General features: G+C 42.7%; 2 protein-coding genes across 2 annotated transcripts in view; both read left to right on the top strand.

Moving 5' to 3' along the window:
* The first annotated feature begins 6,835 nt into the window (after window positions 1-6,835).
* mmp9 (matrix metallopeptidase 9) lies at window positions 6,836-11,328 on the top strand. The gene is made up of 13 exons (XM_050064231.1): window positions 6,836-7,148; window positions 7,443-7,681; window positions 7,835-7,983; window positions 8,106-8,234; window positions 8,351-8,524; window positions 8,651-8,824; window positions 8,924-9,097; window positions 9,198-9,353; window positions 9,460-9,670; window positions 9,760-9,899; window positions 9,992-10,142; window positions 10,362-10,465; window positions 10,573-11,328. The coding sequence occupies exons 1-13, from the start codon at window positions 7,011-7,013 to the stop codon at window positions 10,695-10,697; spliced, it is 2,064 nt and encodes a 687-aa protein (XP_049920188.1). The 5' UTR covers window positions 6,836-7,010; the 3' UTR covers window positions 10,698-11,328.
* A 146-nt stretch (window positions 11,329-11,474) lies between these two features.
* The window catches only part of LOC126402332 (zinc finger protein 335-like), a 12,972-nt gene continuing 4,642 nt past the window's right edge, over window positions 11,475-19,804 (top strand). The window contains exons 1-18 of the mRNA XM_050064230.1: window positions 11,475-11,882; window positions 13,378-13,571; window positions 13,734-14,010; window positions 14,134-14,211; window positions 14,484-15,614; window positions 15,711-15,896; window positions 16,026-16,190; window positions 16,315-16,573; window positions 16,904-17,081; window positions 17,159-17,271; window positions 17,394-17,412; window positions 17,548-17,664; window positions 17,985-18,061; window positions 18,266-18,426; window positions 18,543-18,763; window positions 18,882-18,981; window positions 19,080-19,168; window positions 19,293-19,549. Of these exons, the coding sequence (XP_049920187.1) occupies window positions 13,380-13,571; window positions 13,734-14,010; window positions 14,134-14,211; window positions 14,484-15,614; window positions 15,711-15,896; window positions 16,026-16,190; window positions 16,315-16,573; window positions 16,904-17,081; window positions 17,159-17,271; window positions 17,394-17,412; window positions 17,548-17,664; window positions 17,985-18,061; window positions 18,266-18,426; window positions 18,543-18,763; window positions 18,882-18,981; window positions 19,080-19,168; window positions 19,293-19,549 (3,620 nt within the window). The 5' untranslated portion in view covers window positions 11,475-11,882; window positions 13,378-13,379. The remainder of the gene's footprint in view (window positions 11,883-13,377; window positions 13,572-13,733; window positions 14,011-14,133; window positions 14,212-14,483; window positions 15,615-15,710; window positions 15,897-16,025; window positions 16,191-16,314; window positions 16,574-16,903; window positions 17,082-17,158; window positions 17,272-17,393; window positions 17,413-17,547; window positions 17,665-17,984; window positions 18,062-18,265; window positions 18,427-18,542; window positions 18,764-18,881; window positions 18,982-19,079; window positions 19,169-19,292; window positions 19,550-19,804) is intronic.

Genomic DNA, 19,804 nt, shown 5'->3' with positions numbered 1-19,804 from the left:
GATAACTGCCTGCCTCAACAAGTCTCAGCCAAAGTGTGCAGAGCCAGCTAAAGTGCTGAGCCTGACTCACTTCCCGGCTGGTATCAGCTGCTTGCACTTTATCAGGAAGGGGAAATTCCCATCCCTTTTCCCATTTTCTGAAACAGTGGTTTTAAAAACATGTTGAATGGACTTCACCGTACATGGCTCTTTCTTATCATAACACAAAATCCCTAACTGTAACAAAGCACTTTTTTTTTGTTTTGGTTTACAGGCCGTTGGTTCGTTGTGGCAGATTTTGAAAACAACTCTTTAAAAAAGTTATGGAGGCGTTGCTCCATACGCAGTTAAACAAGCAATAATAATATTTGGTGCAATCAGAGCTCCCATCGTGGCCCATGCTGTCACTCCCTGCGGCTGTGCTGTGGATGGCGGAGGATGGAACGCCCATAAATGCAGCTGCTTATGACTGGCAGTAATTAGCTTTTAACGGTGGTGGTGAAACATGGCTGTCCATAAAGTCAACACAACTCCGCCTGCCTGGACTTGCTCTGCAGTGGCAGCCCACGCCTCAGCATACGCAGTCTACCCTCATGCATGGCCCTCGGCCAAACCCGCCTGCTGCTTCTTTGTGATATTATATAATTACAAATTGTCTACACTATCACTTGAAATTATATCTCCCTGGGGTGGCCTGGTGGCCTTTAGGGGGTTACGGCGCCGACCATGAACCACGACGTCCTTGGATTGTTTCCGGCTGGGAACCTCTGTGGGATAACATTCACCATATCACACTCGTCTCATTTCCTGTCATCTATCTACTGTCACTATCTGATGAAGGCAGAGAATGTAAAATGTATCTGTGTATGTGTTTACATCCCTAAATAACATCTATCATGATACTTTCTCACACAGGTGGGCCGCGTACCACCGGTGGGACCAGGCCATTGTTTTGCAAGTCAGAAGTAGGTCTCAAGTCTTTGCACTCAAGTCCCAAGTCCTAGAATTTGAGTTTCGACTCCTAAACAAGTTATAATGTGCTTTTCACCAAATGTAATGCCATTTTTATAAAGGGTGTAATGTTAGCCAAGCATTAGCTCATTATCTACGTTAACATTAGCCTTGACTTGCTGTTCTCTGTACAACTTCAAATGTCAAACGAAGTTGGAAGTTGTTGCGTCTCCAGCTGTTACTTTTGCCCCCCACATGTTTTGCATACTGCTAATCATTTTTTGTTAAGCACCACTTTTGTACACGAATGAAATCATCTTTAATATATTTTTTTCCAACTGAAGCTCAGTAATGTGAAGTTAGTTCTTAATGTTTCTCTCCTGCAACTTGACTGGACGCTGTCGGATTGGTTCAAAGTGGATCTGAAAAATTAACTGTTGACGGAATGAAAAGTGTAAACATAAGCTGATTCGAGAAATGAAGGGAAATGAATTGATCTGGCTCAAGCTCAAGTCAAAAGGCTCAAGTCCAAGTGAAATCAGGAGTCACTGGGGTAAAGTCCAAACTGAGTTGCAAGTCTTTTTTATTTTGTCAAGTGGAGTCTAAAGTCATTATGTGACTACACCTCTGCCATGTGCACACAGAGGATTGCATGTTTGGTTCTCATAAGGCGACAAGTTACTCAACAAAGCACAGACAATGTTATAACTGTATGTATCCATACAAAGTCATTGCCAAACGTCAGTACAAATGCTTCCAGGACTTTCTGTCATATCCTGTTTGACACATTGCTTTACTAAAGTGTCCCAATCCTGTAGAGTACCTGCGTGGAAGCAGAGGAAATGTGCATTTTTGGTCTGCGGTTGCCACCAAAGACTCGGTTTCAGAGCAATGGGAAAGAAAACAGTGATAAGCAGAAATGGTTTATATGACATGCATGTTTTTTACAGCTTTGATCAGCTTGACATGGCAGTGTGCTTTGATCCTTAGCAGCGTGGTGGAACCTCATTTCCCCCATATCAAGATGGAGAAAAGTTGTTGTCTGCTAATGTCAGCCAGATGAAGTCTAAAGACTGATACAAGGTTTCAGGAGAATAAGATTAACGCAACTATTATCTATATTTAGTTTTGTTTGTTTATTTGCTTTTGTCACAGTATCGGCAAGTCATCTTGGAGTGACCTACTTTAACCTAACCCAGTGTTTTGTATTGTTCATCGTGGGCTGCATGTGCCAAGGATGACGCATCACTATGAGGATCTTTATTATCAGTATTAATTTCAGCATCTGAAAGTACTTTAATGCATCTAAAATGTTGAAATATATGTTATTTGTATAACTCTGAATAGGAATACATCGTTTTTATTTCACAATCTCCCATGTCATCAGTCAGCTTGTTATTTGATTGTTACGCTGAAATATTGTATGGACAAGTATTGGCACACTAAGCAGTAATATTCCCAAAGGTGAGTAATAGTCTCCATCTTGATAAAGTGTTTGGTGAAGCAGAAGTAACGCTCCAGGGAGACATGAGTCAAAGCTGTGGCCTTTTGTGCTCCTACGGTCCCGCTCCTGTGACTGTACACAATTTTATGGCAGCTGTTTAAAGTTTGTTCATGGAATTATTTCTGTCTAACTTATCACGCTGACTTATGACTCATTACAGACAAGACGTTATATAAGTGACACTTGAGGGCTCAGAGGGCACAACTTGGTTTCCGCCCCTGGGCAATTGCTTGTTTTGATCAGGTTTTGTTTTTGTTGTGTCATAAGTTTTGTTTGTTGCGCTCTGAGGATCTTTGTTTGCCAGTTTCACCCACAAGCATGCATGGTGTCTTGACAAAAGGGTTACATATATTCAGAGACGATACATTAGACAAGCTGTTCATTACTGTTTCAGTTTCATTGTTAATGTAATAATGAAGTGAGCAACACAGAATGACAGAGGAAACACAGAGGCAAACTTCTTGGAAAGCCAAAATAAACTGAAAGTTTAGTGGGGTATAAAAACAAAACTATTCCCAGAATAACTGCAAGGCACAGCAGACTCAGCAGGGCTGGGTAAAGTACCTGGACATGGTGATGGGGTAACGCTCCCTCCACATCAAACACACTGTTGCACAGTCTCTGTGTCCCACCACAAAGTCAACAAACCAGTCGTCATAAAACACAACGCAGCTGAGCGAGGAAGCTGGCCAAAGAACCACATCAACTGTGGCAGACAGGAAGTGATTTTTGCGTTTATAACTGCCTGCTAGAAACATACCATAAGACATAAACAGTTTGCTTTAACAAGGCAGGGTAGAAACTAAACAGGGCATGTCACAATTAAGGACAGGGTTGCAAAACTTGCAATACACTGCTGAACTGTAAACACTGAAGAATCTAGACCAGCTAAATAAAATCAGCACATAAAACATAATGAGTTTTGGTTTTCACCTTGAGTTCTTCCTGACCTTAATTTGCCAACATTTACACCACGTCTACAACATGCAGTAGGAAGGATTTTGTTGTACTCTGCCTCTTTGTGTTTTCGCAGCTCAAGAAAAAATAGAGAGAGGTCACAAATGATGACTTTTTGATATTCCATGACTCTGTTATTGCGTGGTTAACTTAAACATAAAGATCCCGCCCACGTGAGCTGTGAGGGTTTTGCCGCTCTGCTATGATATTATCCAGTTCTCTGATGACGCAGTTGGCCAACTCATCCAGTCGTGGTGGTGTGTGCCAACAGGCTGAGCTGTGATTGAGGGCAATTTTGGGAATTATGCCACACAAAAAAATGTGTATTTTTCGAGGTTCTGTGCCAGACGTCTTTTTGGAAGCAAAGTGGTGAAACCAAATGAAATGTGGCATTTGTTAAGATGCATGGAGCCGTTTTCATTAAGCCTTTGACGCCATGTAAAATCAGTGGCAGATGTTTTCAAAGGAGGCCTGGGGATCCACTGAGGAGCCACATATAAACAGAAATAACCTTATGATTGTGTCTGAATGACCGTAAAAAACTGCATCAAATGAAAGATGGTCTGTGCATTTGAAGCAGGATAGAGCTGCTTCAGTCTGAATGAAATGTAATCCACGTCCTCAAAATATTCATGTAGCCCTACAATATAAATGTGAGTTATGTAACACATGTCTGTTATAAATGTCAATACCCAGGACATTTTCCAGTTCATGCAGACTTACATTTACTGTTTTCCAGGAACAGTGTGTTTGGTTTGTTATAAATATCATGTTAAAAATGTGGATATAAAATAAGAGTCAGCAAAGGGCAGCAGGCATAATAAAGTTAACTGACATTCTTGAATACCTCTTTAAGCAAATGTGTGCTGAACCATCAGTATCACTGTAAAAATCTGGAGCGTTGTTTGTACTATCAAGAGTGGAGTTAGACATTCTGACTTAACTATCCAAAAGAGAAGTATTGCTGTTCGTGAGAAAATAAACAGTAGACACAACATTGAAACAAAGAGGAAGTACTTAAGGGGGAGAGGATATGACAACATCTTGTGGATACGTCAACAGTAAGTCAGAAATTGTGGGATGGATGATGTATGTGTCAAAATGTGTGAAGTACCAACTCCTTTATGAAACCACTGCTTCAGATTTGAGGAAGGACACCTTCCTCACCAAACCACAGGTCTGAATCTTCAGACCACCTCTTCATGAGGACACCGATAGGTACAAATTGACTATATCAGGCATGTCATTAGAGAATCTAATTACTCACCCTGTTATGTTGATTTTGTGAAGAAAAGATTTTTCTTGCATGCCTCCGTTGAACAAAGAATCCAAAAACTGAGAAAATTCTTGATGAATTGAAGACATGGGGGCTGCATTTAGCAACAGCAAAACTACATCAAAACATCAGTTTACAAACTCCCACACAACTCATGCAGTATAGTCTTGTTTATCCAGCCCTTTCCAGTGAAACGTATCTATGCTCTTATCAAAGCCAGATTCCATTGACAAAAACAGTAATTTTACCACACTGAACATCTGTCGCTGGTCTACCACTGCTTTGATCACTTAGTTTTGTTTGTGTTTAAGTGTGATTTTGCTGAATCTGAATCAATCCATTAAAAACACCAAAGTCACACAATAACACAAACAAACTTACTGATCAAGGAAACGGTAATCCAGCAGCTCCCGTGTTCTGCGAAGTAAAATTGCTGTTTTTGTTAATGGAGTCTGGCTTTGAAGAGAGCAAAAGGTTTCACTTCCGTTCAATTCCCCATCACAAGGGCTGTCTGCTTGGGAAGTGCTGAGCATACAACTGGATTATAAACTTGGATTATAGTTGGGTAAAAGTTTGTTCACTGATGTTTTGACATAGTTTGGCTGTTAAACACGGACCCCTATGACTTCAATTCATCAAGAATTTTCTCCATTTTTGGATTCTTCGTTTACCAGAGATGTAAGAACAGTTTTCTTCATGAATGCAGTGTAAAACGTGGCAACTAACTGATTTACAAATTGTCATCTGGGGAGTTAACTATTCCTTTAATTCTTTCTAACTATCCAAATTAATAAAGTCTGAATTAGTTGCAGCTTTTGTAGCTACCTTTTTTCAACATGGCTTGGATGGTGACCAAAAGTATTTTGACTTGGCTCATCAGAAGAGTTGTTTGTTTTTGAGCAACTGAGTAAACATGTTTGCACAGAAAGAAAGGATGTCAGCAGCGTGCTCCCTGAAAAAAAAAAAAGTCCTTCATCTGCAGCTTTGACCATTCATGTGGGAACACAAGTGAGTCATGATATGCTGGCTGAGACACATTGTTGCCCACAACACCTTGATACTCGCATACCCCAGAAAATCAACATGTACCAGCATATGCACACCACTGTAGGTCTATACTCAAGATTGCAGATTAGCCAAGTTAAAAGTAACGTTATGTAATGAGATGTGCATGAGAAATAGAGCAGATCCAATTTGTTGAAACATGAGGGGAACTAGTCATTGCCAAATGAGACATCAAAGTCATTGCTAATAAATTGAGTCATCTCCGAGATGAAGCCAATGACGATGTTGCATCAGCAACAGCGTACAGTGATGATGAAGCAAGTAGTTCCCCAGAATCTTGCCAACAACAAATCACATCACAATGACAGAGGGATTTATTAATCACCTCAGTCATTTGTCATGAAATTTTTAATTGAATTAAATCCCAGAAAAAGAATAACAAGTGGGAATTTTCCATAAGAATCTACTTCAGGCTTGGCCTAGTTTGACATTTATTCAGCACCCAACTATAGATAAAGAGGAAATAAATCTCTATTTATAATAAAAAGTGGAACAAACTTTTTTTTTATCATTACTTTGAGCCTTTAAATAACAGAAGTGTCTGGCTGGGTCCCATGATTAGTGTGTTGCATTCAGGTAAAAATACATTAACATGTCAAGAATAGCTTTTTGCATCAATTAAAAGGAAGATAATGACAATGTGCACTGCGCATCTAAACACCGAGTGTATGCTCTCTTTAGGTTATTTCCTTAAAGCTTTTTTGTAACCATTTTTTTAAAGACGTAACAGCAACTTAAAGTAAATAATTGGTTACTTGGTTGATCATTTGTGTGGGTTTTCAGGCAGCATGCTTTACTTTATAACATATTATGAATGCAACCATAATAATTTGCCATAATTGGTCTTATCCACCACTGCCATTGTTCACCCCCTCCAACTCAACATATGTCCAAAAAAGAGCAATTAGCTAACCACTCACAAGTTGTTAGGTAAAGCTAAATGTGGATATTTTGGAAATTCCCCTTGCCCATTCAATGCAGTCCGTCAAGATGTAAGTGGGAGGGTTGAGGTTAGTAGTAGGCGGGGGCGAGGTTAGGTGACTAAGACATCACATTGCATAAAAACAAGGTCCACAACCAAGGGCACACAGCAGAGACAACAAGAGCCACCAGTCAAAACAAAGAAGGAAGCAGCAGTGAAGGAGAAACACTGCTGATCGTCAGCGGAGAAGCTTTTTAATCCTTTTTGTCTCACTGAGCACTCATTCACTGCGAGGCTCGTATTGTCTATAATTATATTTTTGTTACATTTTGCAGAAATCTACAGCAGATCTCATCATGAGGTGCTGTGCGTTAGCTGTGTGTTTAATTTTTGGGATAAGTGTTCAGAACGGATGGAGCATTCCTCTCAAGACCCGCTTTGTCACCTTCCCAGGAGACATCCTCAAAAACATATCTGATAATGAACTGTCAGAGGTGAGTGGCACATGGCTCATTTTGTCCTGATAGATTGAATTTCCCAAAACAGTGTGCAATCAGCCTGTCCGGGGAAGTAATTATCTGAACAGAGATGTCAATCATAATGTTAATGAAAAGAAAAATATTTTTCTCTGAATACAAGCTATAAGAGGGTTTAACAGTGAGAGGATAGAATTTAATGTGTTTTTCAAACTAAGATTTTTTTTACAAGGACCCACTCTACTCTGCTCATCACATGATACAATCATCCACTTGGACTCATTAATGTGGTTTCTCATGTTCTCCTGCCAGAATTATCTCACGAAGTTCGGCTACATGCAAAAGCTGCACCGCAGTGGCTTCCAGTCTATGGTGTCCACTGAAAAGGCTTTGAAGAGGATGCAGAGGCAGATGGGGCTGGAGGAGACTGGAAAGCTGGATAAGTCCACCCTGGAAGTAATGAAGCAGCCTCGCTGTGGAGTTCCTGATGTGGCCAACTACCAAACATTTGCTGGAGACCTCAAATGGGACCATAACGATGTCACTTATAGGTGAGTAGAGACTTGATGACATTATAACACTTGTGCTTTGCAATGCAAGGCACCATATACAGAGAGCATCTCACATGCAGATATATCACCAAGTATCTTTACATTGTCAGTTACAAGACTGATAGCAGAGTGTCACTGTGCTCTACTCCACAGGATCATTAACTACACTCCAGACCTAGAGGACTCCCTGGTTGATGACGCCTTTGCCAGAGCCTTCAAGGTGTGGAGTGATGTGACCCCTCTGACTTTTACCCGCCTTTTTGATGGAACAGCTGACATCATGATTTCATTTGGAAAAGCCGGTATGTGTTTGTGCAGTGGTCATCTGTCTTCTTCATATTGTTGTCACATTGTTGAGTTATAGTTTTGTATTACACACAAGTCTAAAATCAAAAACTGATGTGCACTTTAATTTTCTATTCAGACCACGGAGACCCATACCCATTTGATGGTAAGGACGGTCTTCTGGCCCACGCTTATCCCCCTGGTGAGGGTATGCAGGGTGACGCCCACTTTGATGATGATGAATTTTGGACTCTGGGAAAAGGAGCAGGTAATCACACATACCAAAACAAAAAACTCAACCACCAACTGTTAATATGAGGCTGTCTCCCCCAAGTGTTCACTGTATACATTGCATTGAATGTGTTTTTTTTTCTGTCATCCAAGTTGTGAAGACTCGCTATGGGAATGCTGAGGGTGCTCTGTGCCACTTCCCCTTCACCTTCGAGGGCAAATCCTACACCACCTGTACCACTGATGGGCGTTCAGACAACCTGCCATGGTGCGCCACCACAGCTGACTACGGCCGAGACAAGAAATTCGGCTTCTGCCCAAGTGAACGTAAGCTTGACAATTTATTCTGCAAGGGGAATCACAGGCCAGAGGTCGGCTAGATGAGGTTTGCTTTAGCGGTATGCTGATTCGCTTCACCTGCTCATCCTTGCCCCTTTTTTCTCATCCTGACAGTTCTGTTCACCTTTGGAGGAAACGCAGACGGAGCAGAGTGTGTCTTCCCCTTCGTCTTTCTGGGGGAGGAATATGACAGCTGTACCACAGAAGGCCGCAGTGACGGCTACCGCTGGTGTGCCACCACAAGCAACTTTGACAACGACAAGAAATATGGATTCTGTCCCACTCGTGGTGAGTGACAGGAACCACAATGCATAAATGCAGCAGAGCGCCACCACAATGGGTTGTTTTCTTACTGTTGTTGTTGTTTTTATGTCTTTGTTTGGCCAGACACCACTACAATCGGTGGAAATTCTGATGGAGCGCCGTGCCACTTCCCCTTTGTGTTCCTGGGTAAAGAGTATGACTCATGCACAAGCGAGGGACGAGGGGATGGCAAATTGTGGTGCGCTACCACTGACAACTATGATGATGACAAAAAATGGGGTTTCTGTCCTGACCAGGGTAAGTTATATGAATATAACCTGGAGGAAGCAGAGTAGACAAAATGCTTTATGTCTTTACCTTTGCCATTCAACAATATTCCTTACTCTATGTGTTCCAGGTTACAGTCTGTTCCTGGTGGCAGCCCATGAGTTTGGACATGCCCTTGGCCTGGACCACTCCAACATAAGAGAGGCTCTCATGTATCCCATGTACAGCTACGTGGAAGACTTCTCCCTGCATGAAGACGACATTGAAGGCATTCAGTATCTCTATGGTGAGGTCACGACAAACTGTGTCATCATGCAAGATCACATCAGAATGTTTAAATTTCCAACTTCTCAACACTTTCTCTCAACTGACACTATCTTTTTTTTTTTCAGGACGCAAAACAGGCCCTGACCCCACCCCCCCTCAGCCCGACTTTACCACCACTACCCCCTACCCAGACCCTGATGAGACTGACCCCACAGATGAGCCAGACACCACCACTACCACCACTCGACCTGTGGACCCGTCCATAGATGCCTGCAAAGTGACCAAATTCGACACCATCACTGTGATTGAGGGAGAACTACATTTCTTCAAGGACGGGTAAGCAAATCAGTCTCTTCTTTGTAAAAAAAAAAACAGAAACATAAAGCAGCAGCGCTGGTGTGTTAATTGCATGATTCGATCAACAGACATTACTGGAAGATGTCCAGCAGGAGCAATGGAGGGCTCAAGGGACCATTTTCTATTTCTCAGAGGTGGCCCGCTCTGCCAGCAGTCATTGACTCTGCCTTTGAGAACATGCTGACCAGGAAATTGTACTTCTTCTCAGGTAATAAAGCTTCCTACAGTGCATAAAGGGCCATTGGCACTTAAGCCAAAAGTGCAAGACCATTTTTTCTAATGACTGTTTTCCTTCTATAGGGACCCGATTCTGGGTGTACACAGGAAAGAGTGTCCTGGGTCCCCGCAGCATAGAGAAGCTCGGCCTCCCCAACACTGTTCAGAAGGTGGAGGGAGCACTGCAGAGGGGGAAGGGCAAAGTGCTGCTCTTCAGTGGGGAGAACTACTGGAGGTGAGTTAAATTTATGCTTGAAATCAGGATGGGATGCTGGAAGCTTTTCAGCTCAAATTCAACCCTGTCTGCTCTTTGAGCCAGCCTGTTAAACCCCACCTCCACTGTGGTTTTCCATTCAACTGTAAAGCTTTTTTACAACATAACCAAAGTCTACAGTTTAAGACAGCTGATGGTTTTTGACATTTTTAATGACACTTGCTACTATAATTAACACAGGCTTGATGAGAAGGCCCAGAAAATCGACAAAGGCTACCCCAGATACACAGATGCTGTCTTTGGCGGCGTCCCCAATGATGCTCATGATGTGTTCCAGTACAAAGGTAATTTCAAATATTTATCTACTGAGCTAAATAAACAACATATAACAGTTGCATGTGAGAATTCTCATGTTGTATTCTAGTGATTAATGTCAATATTTCTGCTTTAGGTCACATCTACTTCTGCCGGGACCGCTTCTACTGGCGTATGAACTCCCGCAGGCAGGTGGATCGTGTCGGCTATGTGAAGTATGACCTCCTCAAATGCTCAGATGGTTCAGCCACTCAGTATTGAGGACGTGAACACAAAGGGATGAGCTGGAAATCGTCTGTAATGTGGTAGCACCTATTTCTCTCTCCTGTGCAGGTGTCAGGGAAAATGTGATGCATTTTTTGTGTATAGCGCCTGTTATATGATGTGTGTGCTTTCTGGGATGTGAATATTTGGCCACCATAGATGTTGGCTAATTGTATAGCATACAGTAATGGCCTGAAAATAACTTAAAAGTCCAAAGGAAAGCAAAACCAACTGTTATCTCTGGTGCTGCCCTGCCCTCAGTCTGATCATCTGTGAACTGGTTGGTTAAGGTGGTCGAAAATTTGACACCCATAACCACAATTAAAATATTCTTAAAAAGGTATCTGGATTCCGGATTTTCTAAATAATTTCTTTATGTCTGACAGGTTCAGACTCTTAACAGTATTAGATTATTTTGGTATTTATAGCATTATCTAATATTATTTTTGTGTCCTAGAGCTTGTTTGTTTTGTATAATTGTATGTGTGTATCTCTGAAAATGGCTTCAAAGCCAATTATTGCACTGGAAGACAATGCATGTCTCCTTCACTGAAATTATTTATGAGACTGATATGTTTTGTATTAAAGTTCTAACTTTCAATGCAATAAACATTCTGTGAGAAATACATACCACTGTCTGCTGTCTCATTAGTCCACTAACATTAACTGACGTGCACAACACTGCCATGCCAACACATTAATATTATTCGACAGTTTTAATCCACGTCCACGCAACAGCAAAAATATACAAGTTTAACCCATGCCTTTGGCTATATAATATAATTTTTATTATTCCTGCTATATCGATTATTAACTTCTCCCTAAAACAACAGCCCAAAGCGTATGCATATTACTCCGCATCCAATTGCGTAATACGCCTTCCTCTCAAAACAATAGTCCACTTAGTGTTTATAAACAACACATATACCGTATATCTGAAACAACATACAACGACCAATCGATCAGTAGGCACAAATTGGTAAAATTGGCAAACATTTCACTGTTTGGTTGAACACCGAAGCGTTTTCAACAACGATAATAAATAAGATCCGGTTGCGCGGACAGGAAGCAAGGAGAGTCTCATGGCGCCCGACTAGAATGGAGCAACAATTATCGGTTACTAATTTCTGTTCTATTTAGCGCATCTACACTAAAGGATACCTCTCTACTCGAAAATACACGGTAAGAAAAAAGCGTGGAGATTCTAATGCCGGAGAGGGAAAATATTTTCATTTTCTTCAGGGAGAGAATTTGGGCGGTCTGCCGCAGCTCAGGCCCTCGAGGTCCCCAGTAGAGCTTTCAGAATGCCTGAGTGTAAAACGGGGCTGCCCTGTGTAAAATGGCGACGCGGAGCAGGCAGGATGAAGGGCAGCTGGGCCCGTATAAAACGGCTAACACGCGCTGTGTCGAACGCTGTTACACCCGATATGTTGTCATGGTTAGATCGGTGACATGTTCTTCATTCAACCGCATTACCCACTCAACCACTCAAACTGTCATTAGGAACAATTATATTTGTTTTGCAGCTTTACAGAAGACACGGAACTGACGATAATGCTCGTGAGCTAGCTTAAAGCTAACGGTAGCTACTCTGGCTCACCGTAAGCTAACGTCAGCTCCCGTAGCATCAAGTTTTTTAAATAACTTTCCTGCTTTGCATTACCGATGTCATTTTACAAGTACAGCCACACTTGACCAGCCACAATGTGAACTTCTCATCGCCAGTAGAGAGATCTTTAATTCACATAAACATTTACGTCCTTAAGTGAAAACACTTAATGCAGCTAACTGATGCAGACAGATGCTAACGTAGGCAAATGCTAACATGACTTGTGCAGAGAAACAGCCGGAGAGAACCTGTTCTGTGTTCAGTACACTTATCTCCAATCAAGAGTTAATAAATAACGAACTCAACATCACTCACTGAAATTAAAGTTGGAAAAAGACCATACATAATATGCTCAGGGGCGAAGCACTAACACTGAAGTACAGATATACTGTTTTACTAAACTCTGCATTGTATCCCAAACTCCCACTCAGCCATTATCAGTGTAGTGAAGTTGAAGTATAAAGTTTCAGAAAATAACATGTCTGAGTACATCAAAACTCTGTGTCAGAGTACATCTCAGTAAATGTACTTTTGTTATTTCCACCCCTGGGTATAAATATTGCCCAGCTTGCTATTTTAAACTTTGTTTCCATGTGTGCTCAATTAGGTACATTCCGACAAATCCATCTTTGGTATCACATTTCATATATAACCTTATAGGGACACACAAAACATTTTAACTGTATACACATACAATAAGCTTAAGAAAGAGAATATTATGTTTTCTGGAAAATTGATCACTTGACCCTTTCCCACAGTATACGTCCTTACTTCATCACAGTTCAGATAGTTTGACAAACTTCCTTTTCTTTGCTTTCCTATCCAGGATGTCTGCAGGTCTCGAAGCCCATACTATTGTTTAAAAGTCATTCCACACTTTGCTGTTGATCTTGTGACAAGTAGCTGAGACTACAAAATATTTTAAGCTGTACAAATACTCCCAACACTCAAACAGAGCTGTCCTGTGGCAAGGAACTAAAGAACTAGCCATGAGTTGTGTGCATCTTAACACAATGAACTTGCTGCACTTCAAATCTGATATTAAGTTTGTTTCATTTTTGTGGGTAGCCATGGATTCGGAGGAGAATGAGGTGGAGAGCAGCAGTGATGCAGGGCCCTCCGGGATGGAGGAGCCGTCTGAAAGTGGCATGGGTATGGAGTCATCGGAGGCCATGTCTGCAGACAGCAGTGATGCTGCTGCCTCTCATGCTCAGGCCCCAGAGTCTGACTGCCATGTGGGACAGAGCTCAGAGGGACTTGTGGTAAGCTTTTTTTTTATGAATAGAAAAATAAATCAGATTTTTTTTTTGCGTGTTTTGGAGAAAACAGTCATACACTAAATGCAACAAAACCAGATTCAGAAGTTTGGCTTTTGTCATAAAAGTTTCTTTATCACCATCATGTTCTGGCCCCTCCCTGTCAAGGTGTTCATCCCAGAAACCAGCTCCAGTACAGACGTCAGAGTTTCGTCAGTCCACCTCCCAGACTCCTCCTCAGTGGCCCAGTCCACCAGTGTGTCCAGTGTCTCCACGGTGACTCAGTCAGTGCTGGTGTCTGAGTCAGCCCAAGTGCTGGTCCACTCCAGTGCTACGTCTGAAGGAGCCATGATGGTTTCTGACTCAACTGCTTCTACCTCGTCAGACCTCGGGTCTGCCATTGACAAGATCATAGAGTCCACCATTGGCCCTGACATCATGAATGGTATTTCTACTGACACTTCACTTTCCGTCATATCATCGCCTGAGCAGCTATAAGGTTGTGTCATTTTGATTAGTTTACCATAAAGTAGCAGCTTTATGATCCTGTGTGCTGTTCTTTCGTTAGGTTGCATAGCTGTGACCAGTGCAGAAGATGGAGGTGCAGAAACCACCCAATATTTGATATTACAGGGACCAGATGATGGTAAGTGCATTTTTAAAGTTAATGAGAAAATCATGACCATGTTTATATATAATTAAAACAATATGCTCTGGTAGGTGGGATGTGACTCATTGAGCATTGATTCATAGAGTGGATAAATTATTAAACCTTTCCATGTCAACTTGTTATGACACAACTTTAGTTTAGCCTTCTAGCAAGTTTTGAAGTAATTTAAAATCCACTGAAGTTGATAACATGGGAATCATTTTTAATAAATTATACATGATCCATCTATATGTATGTGTCCACTGTAGGAGCTCCTATGGTAGCCCACATGTCATCTTCAGCCCTCTCTGATCGTATAGCCATAGAAGCTCTTGTTGAAGGCCCCACATCCACCTGTCGGGACCAGGGAGACCTGCAGGGCAACCTCGAACCTGACCAGCCCGATGATCAGCCAGGTCACTCGGGTTACCCAGAGGACAGCAGCAGTCACCCTGACCAGCCCCAGCACTCCCACCCCTCCCAGTACATGGACTGCAGTGCAGATGGTCCAGACCAGACAGGGGAGTCTTCATCTTCATACGCAGAGTGTTCAGGCGAGGAACCTGACCAGACACGCTCCCAGTCAGGGTTCCCTGACTACAGTGGGGATAACAGTGACCAGGACCTGCCTGGATATGTGGAATGCAGTGGGGCCGACTCAAACCCCACCAGCCGAGGCCACTATGTGGTAGAATGCAGTGCCGGATACCTGGAGTGTGCGGTGGATGATGGAGAGCAACCACATCATTCACGGAGTTACATTGACAGTAGTGCAGACCACAGGACACAGACAAGTCGTCAGTATGGGCCAGCGTATGGAGGGGAGTGTGTTGCAGCTGCAGACTCTGAGCAACCAGGTTGTTCTCGGTATCAAGTGAGGGACGATGATGACGATGATGAGCAGAACCAGGATCCAGACCAGCCGCAGCACTCCCAACAGCAGCCCCAGCACTCCTGTTACATGGAAAGCAGCAATGGCCCAGAGGCCTCTCTGTATGCCGATGACAGCTCCTCATCAGACCACCCTCTGGCTGACACTGCAGGTTCAGGTGGGCTTCCTGAGGCATTGGAGTGCAGCGAGAGCCAGCCTGGGCCCTACATCAGCAGCAGTGGGACATACACTTCCAATCCAGAGCCTGAGCTGGCTCAACAGTGCTCACCCAGCCAGGAGGAGCCTCAAGGCTCCCAGGGGCCACAGGATGAAGCTGGGCTGGTCAGGGAGATGGAGACATCGACGGTGGCAGAAGGCTCTGGAGACAGACCACCAAACCTGGCTGAGTTGGAGGAGATGATGGAAGTGGTGATTGTACAGCAGTTCAAGTGTAAGATGTGTCCATACAAAAGTGCCTCCAAAGACACACTTATTAACCACATGAGAGACAAACACTTCAAACCTGCAGGTAAGGCGGCGTGATTATAGGTCACTGAGCTTTTTTGTTCTTAGATTCTTAAAAAATTTTAAATAATTTTTTTGTGGTGTGACGTCTGGTTTTTAGGGGAGATGTCAAAGAAGCGTAAACGTGGTCGGCCTCCTAAAAGTGAAACATTTGCCCGTCGCCAGGCAGAGAGGGAGGAAGCTGAAGAGAGGAAGGCAGCAAAGGCGAAGGCTGCTCAAACTGCCCGACAAGCAGAAGAAGAGGAGGATGATATTGTGGATGCTGGTGCTATTGATGACCCTGGAGGTCAGTTAGGAAGATTTTTATTTAGCCCTCAAGCAGATTAACATTCATACTTTTCTCAATTAGTGAGTCATTCAGAGAATAAGAATTACAGTCAAATACCCCTCCCTATGCTCCTTTCTTTATTCTCAGAGGATAGTGACTACAACCCTGCAGAGGAGGACTGCAAAGGTAGACCACCTGCCATTATGAAGAAGCCCACTCCTCCTATATCCTCCTCCTCTCACGGGCGTCCTCGTCGTAAGGTTGGCCGTCCGAGGAAGTACAGCCTCATAGAAGAAGGCTACAACAGTAAAGGTCAGTTTTCAGCTTTGACAGAACAAAAACAGCCAATTGCTGCACAGAGAGGAGAGAGTCACCATAAATTGTACAACTTTAGGTTGCTTTATTTTCATTCTCCTTTCTCATTGATTTGTTATAGAAGCAGAGAGTGTTGCCAAGAAGCCCAGGGTTAGTGTGGATGCCAGTGCACCTGAAGAGGCAAGCTCTTCTGGGCTAAACAATGGTCCTGCTGTAGTGACCAATGGAGACACAGCCGAGGCTGCAATAAGCCAGTCAGACTCTGAGAACAAGGACCCTTCATCCAACACACAGCCAGAGGAGGAGTTCTTCCAGAGGAAACGTGGCCGACCCTCGAAGCGTTTCCTTCGCAAGAAGTATAAGAAGTATATAAACAGAAAGTAGGTATCAAATTATTTAAGGGTAACTATGCTCATTTTCTAAATTCATACATGTTATTTCTGGGGTCTAAGACAGCCCAAATTTGTCATGAGCAGCTCCAGAACTTAAATCCTATGACATGACACATTTGAGACTTACTTCTCTGGTTTCTGGCTTTGAGAGAGAGAAACTCATGTTAACAAATATTCTTTAACTTTTGTAGGCCATGGAAATAACATATTGGAATTATTAATTTAGGTTGTGTTCCCCTTTAAATAAAGTTGTGTTACAAATAGTATCATATATTATTACAACAAGCAAATCACTTATTTCGCTTCCTTATCTTTCAGTCGGTACTATAAATCCCTCAAACCGCTCTTGAGACCTCACAACTGCTGGATCTGTGGCTCACGCTTCCTCACTCAAGAAGATTTGCGCTTCCACGTGGACTCTCATGAAGGCAATGATCCAGAGCTCTTCAAGTGCCTCCAGTGCAACTATCGCTGCAAGCGCTGGTCCTCACTCAAGGTCGGTTGCAGTAAAACAGGTCACAACATTCAGGTTACATGCACAGTTTCCTAAAAGTCTTGTGGGCTGTTTTTCAGGAACACATGTTTAATCATGAGGGTACTAAGCCTTTCAAGTGTGAGGAGTGTGATTACACAAGTGTGTACAGGAAAGATGTCATCCGCCACTCAGCAGTCCACAACAAAGATAAGTGAGTAACTCAGACAAGATAAAGCACATCATACATAATACATGATTCCCGATACATGACACATACAGGATACAGGTTTGTGAATATTGTTACTGATTTTAATTTTTTTTCCCCTCCTGCAGGAAAAGAAAGACAGAGTTGGTAAGACATTTCAGATATTACGCATTCTTAATGTTTTAGCAGAATTGCTGCAGCCTGTTTCTTTTTATGTGTGGTTGTAGAAGGCGTTTGTGTCACTTAACTTTTAAACTGTGTTTTTTGTGCTCATTCTTGCAGGTACCAAAGGTCTCAGAGTTCCTCTGCCCTGTTTGTCACAGAGTTTACCCCATGCAGAAGAGACTGACTCAGCACATGAAAACCCACAGTTCAGAGAAACCACACATGTGTGATAAGGTCAGATATCAATTAATTAATATTTGGACATCGGTAACCCACTGAGGATTTCTAATAAAGATATTCTTGAAAAGGTCAATAGTTAAAATGAGTTTAGGGCGATAATGTTACTCATGTAGGATGCTTGTTTTATCACCCTTCTTTCTTTGAATGCATGATTTACTTACCCAGTAGTACAGTTTTATTGTGCAACAATGCTTTACATATATGTAACTGTGTCCTTATAGGAAAGTGAAGGCACACAATTTTTATGGACTTTTTTTGTACCTACTCTGAAGTTCCTCAGAACTCTTGCTGAAGATGCCTCTCTGTCTTTGCAGTGTGGCAAATCCTTCAAGAAACGGTACACATTCAAAATGCACCTGCTGACTCACATCCAGAGTCTTGGAGACAGCAAGTCAGTACTGGAAACTTTTATTCCACCTCTTAATATTGTCATGCGTCAGTCTGTATTTCAAAAACATGCGTGTAACAGAATTGTCTGATCAGCACTTTGGAGTAGAATATGCCTTAATGAATCAACATTAGTCATTTGTTGTTTGATGTTAGTAATGATGAGATCGTCATCACAGTGAGTAACTCTTGGATGTGTCTGTGCCAGGTTCAAGTGTGAATTCTGTGATTACACTTGTGACAACAAGAAACTGCTGCTCAACCATCAGCTGTCCCACACCAACGACCGGCCCTTCAAGTGTGACTACTGCAAGTACTCCACTTCTAAAGAGGAGTTCCTGGTCTCCCATTTGGCCATCAAGCACACAGGTCAGTGTGGCAGAAAGGCTTCATTAAGTTTATTTAAACTAAGCATGATTTTTTTGTTCACCAGATGAAGGTAATACTCTACAACACCTTTACAATTCACGCTGTGTCCTCTACAGGGGAAAAGCCTTTCTCCTGTGATATGTGTCACTTCACGACCAAGCATAGGAAGAACTTGCGTCTACATGTGCAATGTCGCCACCCTGAGACGTTTGAAGAGTGGTCTGTGGCCCACCCTGAGGAGCCAGTCAGGAGGAGACGCAGACCCTTCTTCACCCTGCAGCAGATAGAGGAGCTCAAACAACAACATGACGAGACACAGGATTTGCAGAACACAATTGTGAGTCTGTTAGAGGTTTTTTGTTGTTTAACTCAGGCCTGTTTTGGATTTAATTTTAGCATGTGTTAAATTTTGTGACACTGGGAGATGATAACTGTTTTTTACCACCCTGCATTAGGTTGCAGTGGATTCTGCGACACTACAAGCCATGCAGGGTATGGAAAATGCCTCCGTGTCCCAGGATGCCTTGGGAAACACCACCATCATCTATGAACAAGGTCAGTCCTCTTGTCATCAAGAGACATTTTTAGTATTTCTGGCGATTAATGCCACCTTAAGGACAAAAGTTGACTTTTTTCTACTGTGTGCTCCTCAGCTGAATCCAGTGATCAGTCCGCCCAGAATGCACTTGACCTGCTGCTGAATATGAGCAATGCCCGGGAATTGGTTGGAAATGCCTTACAGGTTGGTGCTATGGCTCATCAAAATAATTCACTTTACATAAGCAGGCAACATTTATGTAAAGAGTACTCTTGCATTTGGAAATGAGCGTGAAACAGTGTAGAATTTGACTGATTGTGCGCCTCAGGTGGCGGTGCTGAAGTCAGATGTCAAAGCTTTGGAAAAGGGCACATGGAGTACGGTGACCACAGCACCAGGCCAGGCACAAAAGGTCGTGACTTTCCATGTGTCTGAGAACGGTGAGACGGTGCTACAAGAGGCCTACGAGGCAGCCACCTCTGAAACAGGAGAGCTCACTCAGATTGCCATCGAAGCCTACGAGGGCGGAGGAGACTTCAGTGTGGTGGAACAGGCGGCTGAAGAGATCCACAGCCCTGGATACAGGTAAGTGTTATTTTCTGTGATTAAGTGGAACATAGGGATGCACCGAAATGAAAATTTGTGGCCAAAGCCGAATAATGTTAAACCCTTGGCCGAATACCGAATACCGAGTACCGAATACCGAATATCGTTGTTTAGTTTTTCATTAGTATTTGCAGATGAACCCCCTCCAGATTAGTGTTGTCACGGTACCAAAATTGGATCCCACTGTACGATACCAATGAAAATATCATGGTTCTGAGTAGTATCACGATACCA

The sequence above is a fragment of the Epinephelus moara genome, chromosome 16 (genome assembly GCF_006386435.1).
Source record: "Epinephelus moara isolate mb chromosome 16, YSFRI_EMoa_1.0, whole genome shotgun sequence".
In the NCBI taxonomy this organism is placed as follows: domain Eukaryota; kingdom Metazoa; phylum Chordata; class Actinopteri; order Perciformes; family Serranidae; genus Epinephelus; species Epinephelus moara.
Note: the sequence above shows the minus strand (reverse complement) of the source record. Positions and strands in the feature narration are given on the sequence as shown.

What these genes read in the sequence shown, in the direction of transcription:
- mmp9 (XM_050064231.1), top strand. Translation starts at nt 7,011, where the DNA reads ATGAGGTGCTGTGCGTTAGCTGTGTGTTTAATTTTTGGGATAAGTGTT. An exon ending in CTACATTTCTTCAAGGACGG is followed by an intron (nt 9,671 to 9,759) that starts GTAAGCAAATCA and finishes TTCGATCAACAG; the next exon opens with ACATTACTGGAAGATGTCCA. An exon ending in GAAATTGTACTTCTTCTCAG is followed by an intron (nt 9,900 to 9,991) that starts GTAATAAAGCTT and finishes TTCCTTCTATAG; the next exon opens with GGACCCGATTCTGGGTGTAC.